The sequence below is a fragment of the Temnothorax curvispinosus genome, unplaced genomic scaffold, assembly GCF_003070985.1.
Source record: "Temnothorax curvispinosus isolate PA1 unplaced genomic scaffold, ASM307098v1 QBEX01009828.1, whole genome shotgun sequence".
In the NCBI taxonomy this organism is placed as follows: domain Eukaryota; kingdom Metazoa; phylum Arthropoda; class Insecta; order Hymenoptera; family Formicidae; genus Temnothorax; species Temnothorax curvispinosus.
The window spans coordinates 150,941-161,156 of NW_020219608.1; the positions used below are offsets into that span (position 1 = coordinate 150,941).

The following is a 10,216-nucleotide window of genomic DNA, read 5'->3' on the forward strand; positions in this document are numbered from 1 at the left end:
CACACACACACACACACACACACACACACACACACATACATATATGTATATATATATATATATATAATAATTACAATGCATGTAATATCGCTGATAATAGAACTTATGTTTTTTTTTTTTTAATGTGCCAAAATTGTTCAACGGGATATATATTTTTAGAAAGAAGATTCTTATATATATTTTATATTTATCGTTTAATTAAATTTGATCATTGATACGTATCTACGTTTTATTTTTAACGTATATAAGAGTCAAATAATACATACCATATTTCATATATATCTTCTCTGTTTCGCTAGATTGACTGTTAGCCGCGCAGAGCAAGAATGAAAGATCCAAATGCGAAACATTTGTTAGACTTTTAGCAGTTAGACTTTCGCAGTCCGTTCGCTACATTAAATTATTCAATTTCATTGAATCATTCTCTTTCTCGACGTTCCTTTTAACGACGACTCCACGTTCGGAACATATATACTCGTGGGGCAGTAATACCGGATATCATTCGGAAATGATATCCGGTTTCGACACGTATTATGCGTGAAACGCATGATACACTCTTTTTTCTTTTTTGCTTTTAGATAATTAGATAGAAATATTCTATAAGAAGGCGTCATGTCATTCACGACACCGAGACATGCATTAACAGTGATGTTATTGTCACGACACGACGACAGTATACATATCTTTTATCTACTTCGCGCTTTGCGCTTTCGTGTTGACGGTTTAATTTAATTAAGCTCTTCGAGCGACCGACTTTCTTATTTTATTTTCAATCTAGCAACTTCACCATCAGTTTTAACGCCTGATGAGGCGGCGCCGGTCTGATGGACTTGTCCAATTCCGCATACGAGATCTCTGCCTCCACCTTGAAACCGTGCTTCAGACAGACCTTCTGTGAAAATGCACCGGTCGCGTCGGCCTTACACACCTGCAATGATATAATAGACCAAATTGATTCTTATTTTCTTTATTAATTTCTATTTTGAATAAAATTAAGATCTCTCTCTCTCTCTCTCTCTCTCTCTCTCTCTCTCTCTCAAGTCTTTTAAAGGAAATTGAACAAGTTCCTAAAATAAGTGGATTGAAGTAAGAAGATTTAAGAAATAGAAATAATTTTGAAATCGTTCTCAATTTATCTCAATAAATCAATTTACCTCTTATTTTTCTAACTGATTAAAATTAAAAGAAACAAAAGTATTAATAATAATCATAATTAAATAGTGACTGTTAATCGACTTTACGGTAAATATCATCTACATATCAGTCATTTTGTTAGAATCAGATAGCCAAGATATATTTCTAGAATCAATGTTATTTAGCCACTAGATTCTGAAAGTTATTAATAATAAAAATAATGCATTTATTCGTTTACATTGATTTATTATTCATTATATTATTTATTCGTATTATTTATTAATGATATTTTATAATTTACTTATGATATTTAATTTATTCATTATATTAATCTGATCCTTTGCTGTGGGAGGGGAAGAGCGAGGGTGCAAGAAATACCTTTCAGAAAAGTAACGAGTGATGGATTGCAATTATACCTCATGAAGAAGTTAACGAAAAATCATCCCATGCATATTAACCGAAGAGCATGCTGAAACAAAAGGAAAGTGTGTGCTGTGTACGCAAACCAATTACGTCAACGCAACGATCTTAAATTAATAAAATGAAAATAAAAAATACGAAAAGCTCTCTTTATAACATGTAAAATCAATAAAATAACTGCATAAATATATATATTGCCGCTTTAATAAAAAAAAAAACATTTTTTTGCGAACTTCGTAAATGTCGTACAAAATTACATTGATTTTCTTCCTCTGCAAAAAGAATTGATGAATAATTTCTATCCGTGATATTCTACAGTATACAGAACAAATAAAATTTCACAATTAAAATAGATCAATTTATGATTAAGTTGAAATTAAGAAGAGATAGAATTATATATAGATTCATAATTAAAATTTCATAGACAAATAAATTCAAATAGATAAATTAAATATAAAAGATAAATGAAAGGATAAATAAATTATAAATAAGTAAAAATCGAGTTAATTTACCTTGAAATTGGCATTTTGGGCGGTTTTCAAGCTATCGGCCATGAGAATATTGGCCAAACCTTTGCCGCGGTGATCCGCGTCAACGCTGAGAATCCGACACTCGAATAGCTCATCCACATCATACTTGGCGAACAAATCAACCTTGTCGTTCAACTTATAGAGTAATCTGAAGATCGTCTTGAACTTTTCGTCATCCAACTCGTCGAGACGCCGTTCTGCTTCCTCGCGCTCACCTTTCTTCAGAATACCATTTAGTGCCATTCCCGCTATCTGATAAAAATAAATTATAAATTAATTCAATGATTCTTCGTTATGTTAAAACCAGATATTGCAACCTTCAGAAATAAAAAAGTAAATAGAAATAAAACTAAAAGATTTTAATTATATTATCGTTATAAGAAAAACTAGTTATGGGAATAAACAGAGAAAGTTATAAATTTAAAAAATATTAAATTAATCAGAAAATTCTTTTCATTTTTTAAATGTATTGCGAATTAATAATTTCTATACAAATAAAAATATAAATGACGAATTTCCTGTATGAAGAAAATGGTTAATAGAGTATTTAAAAATAAAAAAATTTATTATCATCGCTTATTTTAATTTTAAATAATTATCACTAATAATGTAAAAAATATTAAATTGTTAAAATATTTATAAGTAAATAAATAAATAAAAACAAAAAAATTTGAAACAAGTTAATTCTTCTTTCGAAGTAACAATGAAGCAATTATTATATGTATTTCATGAGGGGGGGGGGGAGGAAGTCGCTCACCGCTCCCTTCTTATTCACTAGCATCCTGGAGTAACCCTGCTTCAAGGTGAAAAGGCAGTGTCGCTCAAGTTCGCGCTGAGATTCCCCCCTCGCGCAAAGCCCTACGGCGTTGTTGAGCGGCTCATCGGCAAAGAAGTTCCATCTCAAATGGTGGATCGCCTCCTCGTAGCGATCTTCCGGTACATCCACGACCGTGAGACAATCCTCGCTAGAAGACGACGACATGTTTCGGGTGGGCGAATTTTATGCCGCGCACTGAAAGCAATTTCCACACGCGCATCTCCTCGTGAAGAAGGGTGGTCACCACCTCTCGTGTGAGAAAACTGCCTCCCTTCCTCCCGTACAATATTGATCGACCTAGTTCACTGGCGAGTACACTGGGTCAGTTGTACACGTCGATTGTGCCACGTTAATTGGGAAATAAAATAATTTTACGAGATTAATCAAAATTACATTAAAATGACCTAATTAGTCTAATCAGATACAATTTGTAAACAAAATTTTATTAAATCAATTTATATTCTTTTTTTAAAAGAGTTATCACTATCTGCCATGTCGAGATTGTAAACATAAAAGTTGTTTGCGCGCAATGTCTATATCATCAAATTCCAGTCAAAATTATATCAATTTCAGTTTGAGCGAATCGTGGTTTGAAAATTTTGAAATAAATTTTATTGAATAAATTAAATGTATATGATCAAGATTTGCATTTCAATGATTCGGCGTCTTCTTCTATTTTAAATATCTCGTGTTCACATTTCTGTAAAAATTTGAAAAGAACAGAATAAGAACGACAAAGCAGAGATTGAGGTAATTAATAATTAAAAGATAGTACAAAATATATATACATATACATATATTTATTTATCGGATTGTACAATTCCTCGCATCATAAAAGCCAGAAATGATACGAATGATGATGGAATGATTTGCGATATATGGAATTAAAATAATAAACTCTGTTCGTTATTTTAAAATTAAAATACTCAGAATACTTTTAACTGTAAGAAGTAATTGCGTTGATATTGTATGCATATTACATAATTACATGCATGATACATAATTACTAATTTATACAAATTGCTGCCCAACAAATACTATAAAAATGTATCTTTCGAGAAATAAACAATATTAACAATGGCTTTTTTAAAGCGGAAAAGGGACTACCAACGACATTCTCTAAAATGTACAAACGAGACTGTCGTGGTTCCGATGTAATTTATGGATGTTCTTTCTATTTAGATATTAACATCTTAATTTATAATGTAATATTTACAGTATTTAAAACAGCACATCATCATCGCTCTCATCAAGCAGATTTGCAGCGTCAGAATATTGTCCAGTTGCAATCATTTCTGCTCTTTCTATTTCAGCCTATAACAGCGAAAAAGAAAATTCAGAGATTTAGTTACTACATAAACCATTAAAAAAGCACATAAATAATGGAACATATTCTTAGGATGATAATAAGTAGAAAAAATATTAATAACATTAATAAAATAAATTATCTAAACGTACCTTTGCCTTGGCAATCTTCTTTTTATCCTGAATCTTCTTCAGCCGATAAAACTCCTCTCTTTCGAGCTCATCAAGCTCTGAAATAATATAGGCTAGCGTCCTCTCAATTCGTGGGATGATAACGTGCTCGATAGCATTGACACGTCGATTCGTGATCTTGATAACTTCGTCGAGAGTAACAAAACTCGTTTGCAGCGACGCCAGTTCTACGAGCAATTTCACTGCCCGCTGATAGTTCTTCTTCAGTTTGGACAATTGTTGACCGCCTCTGGCCAGACCTGCTAATTCATAAGTGTCCGTTCCATCCTGATAGGACTCGAATATCGGTAGGTTCACACCGGCAACGTTGTCTTTCTTAGAACGGATCTTGATCTGTGCTTTCGTCACATTTTGCAGAACCACCTGATTGAAATCTCCCGTAGCAAATTTTGCTTCTGCCAACGAGAAGGCTGCCTCCTTCATCACTTCACCCATCAGAGTTTTGGTCTAAAAATAAGAAAAAGAACAATGCACAAATTAGATCATATACATATATAAATGTATGTGTATACATATATAAATAACAATACATAACAAGTTCAATATATAAAAATTCAATAATAATATATAAAAAGAGATAGATAAATTAAAACTAGAGTAAATAATATGATAGACAGTGTACAATAGAGATAATAAAATTGACAAAAATTAATCATACTTCTATGATTTTCCCTAGTATCATTCTGAAGCGCATTTGCAGTGCGTCTGCCTTTTTCTTCAACAATCCATGTCCCTTTTGTGCTCCTTGTAAGCGAAACTTCATCAACATTTGGGCCCTAAGTACACAAACTTTAATAAGTGCATAGTCTATGATAAATGAATAAGAATAACTAAATAATAAAATGTTATAAGTCTTAAAACATACTAGTATCTTCATTTTCTAAATTGTTAAAGTATACTAATCTTGTATACTTAAAATACATATTACTGTTCATAAATTTTGTATTACGTCATTAAATATACAAATTCGTAAATTAAATTTCTTGACAAACAATTGACATTTTTGCTGCAAAGCAGGGAAAATAAGGAAATAAAGAACTTCGCTCTCTCTTACACAAACATCGATCTCGACGAAATATCCCTTAAAATGTATCGTGTAACAAACACTTGCAAACAGAAATTTGCAAATTAATATTCTTCATGAAAATTAAGACGTTCTGGTAAAGTAAAACAGAGTCAGAATCCTTAAATAAACATTCACGTTCCTTTAACAGTTGAAGGCTGGGGTTACACCCAGTGGTGCAGTATGTTTTAAAACGGAATTCTGCTCGAAAATAATGACGACGCATGATATACGAATGAAATCGTCGAGATTTTGTAAAAATGAGTATGTTAAAACAAGTAACTTACCCCCGAGAGGGGAAAATCGGTAGTCTGTCTCTGCCTGACATTCTCGATCACTGTGCATCAGCAGACAGGAACGGGATTGATCAGCTGACTTGAGCTGACACGAGAGACCGGAAGTCTAGCCAGTTGCGTTCTCAACGGCGCGCGATTTTAAAAACGTACACGTTGTGCAGACCAATGCGGTTGCTAAAAACAAATACAAAATGAAAATTGACATATTCTTTATAGTTAATTTAACATATACCTTTATTTGATTTAATGTACATTTTGATACGCTCATATAAAATCAAAGCGTAAATATAATTGGAATAAAAAATACATAAAGTGATACTCAAATGTAACATAGAAGTCTCGTATTTTTTGTCAAAATAAAATCTCTGTAATATTATTATTGAATATTATCATGATACTTGGCAGACAATTTAACTTAAATGTTAGAGAAAAAGATTTCTATTGATTATTGCAGAATTTTTATCTTTCAGCAGATGTTTTATTAAAACATGAAATTGATCAACCGGTCTATACTGTCTGTAAGAATAATTTTATGTAAGTTAAAAAATAACGCATTAGCTATAATAAATATGTATATTCACTGGTTTCCATTGTTAATTGAAAATTTATAATTTACGACACGTTACATACACTATAGATTTTCAGCGAATACCGACATTACCGACAGTGAATATCAAAACTGAGGGACGTAAACAAACTAGTAAGGTTAGAATATCGAATAACTGAAAATTTAGCAGAGAACATAAAAACAGCTCTGCTAAATAAAGAGAAATTAGAAGCTGAGTTATCTAAAGTTTCAGATGGAAAAAATTAATATCGAAAGTTGTATTTTTTTTTAAATGAATAAAGGAATGTAAGTGAAGGTTAGTTGGTTCAAAATCAACTAATTATAATGTAAGTTTTGAAAATGAATTGGCTAAATATCTTGATGATATAGCAGAGATTGACAACAAAACTGTGCAAAATTTTTAATAGATCTGGTTAGGGAAGCACTAGAAGAAGATATAGAACTGTCAAAAAATATTGCATTATTGTGACGTTTCAGGTGCAGAGTTAATTGGAGCTGAGGATGTGGATTGGGATAAAATATTGCCTGCAGAAACGATTGATGAAGAACGTGAACAGAAATGCAATTGCCGTAATTTAAAGAAACTTGTTACATACTTAATAAAATTCCAAATAGTAACAAATGATGGAAAACGTAATTGTAGATCTGTCGCACTGGAACCAAAGGGTAGATTTCAAGTTAGCAAAAGAAGATGGAATAATTGGAATACTTCACAAAGCAACCCAAGGGGTAAAATATATAGATCCAATTTACGCAGAAAGAAGAAAAGCCGCTGAAGAAGAGAATTTGATGTGGGGTGCGTATCATTTTGGAATAGGAGAAGACGGCAAAGACCAAGCTGAATATTTTCTGAGAACAGTCGGAAATGTTTCTCAAGTAACGCTAGTCCTTGATATTGAAGAGAACCGAAATGGGAAAAATATAACGCCGAAACAAGCGGAAGAGTTTGTTAATCGAGTTCATGAAGCAACTGGGCGTTTTCCACTGATCTATGGAAGTCCTTATTTTCTCAAGGACTTTGCTACACCGATTTTAACAAATTGTCTATTGTGGGTGGTAAAATGGGATGTAAGACCAATGTTACCAAGAGGATGGAAAAAATGGGTTCTATGGCAATACACTAATGGTCAATTGGGACCTGAACCACATTCTGTGAAGGGGATTGGCCCATGTGATCGAAGTAAATTCAACGGAACACTAGAAGAGTTAAAGGATTTTTGGGCATCAAAATGTTACTGAAATCATTCAAACAATTATTCCACAAACCACCAAAATCATAAAGTTTAGTATGGGATATCTTTAATATTTTGGATCAAAATGTAAAATAAAAACCTGAAGATCTAAGCAGGCAATTTGAAGTTACCAAAGGGCTGAGACAAGGGTGTGCATCACCAACATTATTATCTGCAGATGTAAGTTTTTCGAATATGTGAAAATATGTTTATGAAATCATAATTTTTACATTTGTAATCTCCTCTATGTTATTTATTATTTATAATATAGATACGAAGTCTGACTGATTTTGCTTGGGGAAATGTGTCTCATAACTCTACAATGATTCTTTATAGTAGAAATCGATCTTGAATCTTGAATGATTCTTTATGATGTCTGTGATTGTAAGCACATATCTCGCGCGAATTATCTTATCTGATTATATATACTTGATAAATTGTATTAATTGTATTACAATTATCAACAATTTATTTAACATTTTTCCAATATATGCGACATTCTTGCACAAAAATAAATTTAATTTTTTTGGAGATGCAGCACATTATGTTATCATGATCGCGATGTTAGGTAGACTGATGACAAAAATATTTTGGTTACACTATTTAGAGTAAAAATAACTTCCGAAAAGGCAGAAAATACATTTATAAAAATGCAGAACACTACATAAAAAAAATTAGGCTATACATTATTCAGTATTTTTCATACATTATCAATCTTTAAATTTTTATGAAATTCTGTAAAGTAACTGAATTGTCTAAAATTACTTAAAATCACCAGTGTAACTTAATATTATAATTCAAACAATATTATAATTCTGTGTACCCATTTCCATATATATCTTTAATATTTATGTACATAAAATCACAATGCGGTTCAGTATAATACAATCTGCCCAGGTTTCAAAACCTGTCTTACATTCATATTAATCCTAGCTTCGGTGATGTAAGTTCGTGCTTTGCGCCAATCGTCCAGATTGTACGCGGGACCTTCACTATTACCTTCACAATTGTCGTCCCAGGGTGCTTTGGACCCTGGTAAAATCCGCGGCACTCCGTGATATCTCAGACGGGAGCTTCCCGACATTATCACTACGTCACCACTCCGCAGAAAAATAGCGTTAGCCGGATCTTCCTGTCTAAGACCACCAATCAGAAATACCGCTGTCTGTCCGAAACTTATGGAGAAAAGTGGCGCTGTAACGTTCATTTCCGAATGATCCGTATGCCCCGCTAAAGTTGAGTTCATCCGATAGTAATTCACAATCGCAGCTTCCGCTTTGAAATCCGAGAAACCTGATGCTTTTGCCAAAACGGACGTTAGGCCGGATAATTCCGTCGGCATGTCGCTTTTCGAGTTTTCCGAGTATAATTTTGTGTCCCAATTGTGATGATATCCCAGTGTCGCCCATCGCAGCTTGGGTAGGAGAGTTTTAGCCCTGTCCTTCCTATGTACAATAAAAACCAACAAAATCTTAATATAGATATCAATACAGATTTTCATTAGACAGCTATATTGAATTATTACAAAAATATTCACTAAAAATATTAATCTTCAAATTTAAGTTTTCTACCATAAAAGTTACATCACTACTAATTTGACAATCATTCCTTACTGAAAACATATGTCCCACCACGTTTCGTTATCTAAAATGTTATGAGCGTCTATATTTAACTTGTATGGCTCCTTAGAGTAATCTTTCAGACATTTTGTGGTCCAGTATCGTTGGCCATCAGGTGTAAATGGATTCTGGATAAAGATGAATCCTAAAAGTAAAGATATAAGTAAGTCAGACAAGTAAAGATAAGCAGGTATATAGAATCAAGTATATTAATTACTATACAATCTCTTATGAAACGGTGTTATTACTAGTTAAAAGTAATATTGTATAAACAAAACTTAAACAAGCATTGATGTAACATGAAAACAATATTATTGACGATATTGTTATTTAAAAATGAGTTTAATTATTATTTTATATAAAATTTGCTCACCAGGAATGGCCAATAACTCGTAAATGCTCCATTTCCTCACCGAATTGAGGCCGAAATTGTTCTCGGTCCATTCGCCAGTTATGCGCGCCTCGATCTTTCTAACCTAAAAACAACATTCGCGATTAACACTCAAAATAGGATATACGAATCGCGATATCACGTACCCCGACGCGATCTGGACTTTCGAGATCGATCACGTTGCCGAGATCGGGTGTGGGATTTCGGCTTTTGTAGTATTTGAAACTGTCCCGAAACATTTTTCCTCGATCGTGCGGCCGCCATGTTTCCTTCGCACTTTGCTAGAGCTAGCGCCAGCGGCCAAACGCGAGATGACTCAGATGACGTCTGCGGGCGCTTTCTTTCGTCGAATTTCGAAATACGATTCTAAACACGCGGGGTTGCAATCGCGCTCAAATCATGCCAAAAAAGTCGGAAAGAAATATATATATAGAAGTTATGCGGGCAACGTGACATTCTATAATCACATTTTATGTAACTGGGTCCAGAAACTATATCTGTACATCCTATACATTCTTAAGGATTATACAGAAAATGAGTCAGGATTTGATACGAAACATAATAGCACACGCAAACAAAATAGATATAAAGATCGAATATTGAAGAGATGTGTTGGATATAAAACTTAATTTTATAAAGTCTGGAAAAA

The 10,216-nt window shown here is 32.9% G+C and overlaps 4 protein-coding genes across 5 annotated transcripts; 1 reads left to right on the plus strand and 3 right to left on the minus strand.

The window, feature by feature from the left end:
* Nucleotides 1–178: 178 nt before the first annotated feature.
* Nucleotides 179–3,593, minus strand: LOC112459443 (dopamine N-acetyltransferase). 2 transcript variants are annotated; one of them, XM_025023541.1, is made up of 4 exons: nt 2,842–3,593; nt 2,067–2,336; nt 1,551–1,603; nt 841–928 (listed from the first exon to the last, which is right to left on the minus strand). In XM_025023541.1, exons 1-3 carry the CDS (start codon nt 3,064–3,066, stop codon nt 1,574–1,576), a joined length of 525 nt encoding a protein of 174 aa, XP_024879309.1. In that variant the 5' UTR covers nt 3,067–3,593; the 3' UTR covers nt 841–928; nt 1,551–1,573. The 2 variants fall into 2 exon arrangements, with proteins under 2 accessions (XP_024879308.1, XP_024879309.1); XM_025023540.1 differs by lacking the exon at nt 1,551–1,603 and having other exon boundaries at nt 179–928.
* Nucleotides 3,594–3,684: 91 nt separating this feature from the next.
* Nucleotides 3,685–5,789, minus strand: LOC112459442 (V-type proton ATPase subunit D). The gene is made up of 4 exons (XM_025023539.1): nt 5,749–5,789; nt 5,057–5,174; nt 4,360–4,845; nt 3,685–4,215 (listed from the first exon to the last, which is right to left on the minus strand). The coding sequence occupies exons 1-4, from the start codon at nt 5,787–5,789 to the stop codon at nt 4,123–4,125; spliced, it is 738 nt and encodes a 245-aa protein (XP_024879307.1). The 3' UTR covers nt 3,685–4,122.
* A 456-nt stretch (nt 5,790–6,245) lies between these two features.
* LOC112459435 (lysozyme M1-like) lies at nt 6,246–8,008 on the plus strand. The gene is made up of 4 exons (XM_025023531.1): nt 6,246–6,291; nt 6,803–6,895; nt 6,969–7,737; nt 7,829–8,008. The coding sequence occupies exons 1-3, from the start codon at nt 6,246–6,248 to the stop codon at nt 7,562–7,564; spliced, it is 735 nt and encodes a 244-aa protein (XP_024879299.1). The 3' UTR covers nt 7,565–7,737; nt 7,829–8,008.
* A 177-nt stretch (nt 8,009–8,185) lies between these two features.
* On the minus strand, nt 8,186–10,139 carry LOC112459405 (nucleic acid dioxygenase ALKBH1). The gene is made up of 4 exons (XM_025023477.1): nt 9,714–10,139; nt 9,550–9,652; nt 9,171–9,321; nt 8,186–9,002 (listed from the first exon to the last, which is right to left on the minus strand). Exons 1-4 carry the CDS (start codon nt 9,804–9,806, stop codon nt 8,432–8,434), a joined length of 918 nt encoding a protein of 305 aa, XP_024879245.1. The 5' UTR covers nt 9,807–10,139; the 3' UTR covers nt 8,186–8,431.
* Between the last annotated feature and the right edge of the window lie 77 nt (nt 10,140–10,216).

Bases quoted from the DNA above. Each gene is read 5' to 3' on its own strand.
- LOC112459405 (XM_025023477.1), bottom strand. From the start codon at position 9,806: ATGTTTCGGGACAGTTTCAAATACTACAAAAGCCGAAATCCCACACCC. The intron at 9,653-9,713 runs GTACGTGATATC...TGTTGTTTTTAG, and splicing joins AAAGTCCAGATCGCGTCGGG to GTTAGAAAGATCGAGGCGCG. The intron at 9,003-9,170 runs GTAAGGAATGAT...TATTGTACATAG, and splicing joins TGGTGGGACATATGTTTTCA to GAAGGACAGGGCTAAAACTC.
- LOC112459435 (XM_025023531.1), top strand. From the start codon at position 6,246: ATGAAATTGATCAACCGGTCTATACTGTCTGTAAGAATAATTTTAT. The intron at 6,292-6,802 runs GTAAGTTAAAAA...GTGACGTTTCAG, and splicing joins GTCTGTAAGAATAATTTTAT to GTGCAGAGTTAATTGGAGCT. The intron at 6,896-6,968 runs GTAATTTAAAGA...ACGTAATTGTAG, and splicing joins TGAACAGAAATGCAATTGCC to ATCTGTCGCACTGGAACCAA.
- LOC112459442 (XM_025023539.1), bottom strand. From the start codon at position 5,789: ATGTCAGGCAGAGACAGACTACCGATTTTCCCCTCTCGGGG. The intron at 5,175-5,748 runs GTAAGTTACTTG...TTGTGTACTTAG, and splicing joins CCGATTTTCCCCTCTCGGGG to GGCCCAAATGTTGATGAAGT. The intron at 4,216-4,359 runs GTACGTTTAGAT...TCGCTGTTATAG, and splicing joins AGAAGATTGCCAAGGCAAAG to GCTGAAATAGAAAGAGCAGA.
- LOC112459443 (XM_025023540.1), bottom strand. From the start codon at position 3,066: ATGTCGTCGTCTTCTAGCGAGGATTGTCTCACGGTCGTGGATGTACCG. The intron at 2,337-2,841 runs GTGAGCGACTTC...TATTTTTATCAG, and splicing joins TAGTGAATAAGAAGGGAGCG to ATAGCGGGAATGGCACTAAA. The intron at 929-2,066 runs GTAAATTAACTC...ATATCATTGCAG, and splicing joins CCCAAAATGCCAATTTCAAG to GTGTGTAAGGCCGACGCGAC.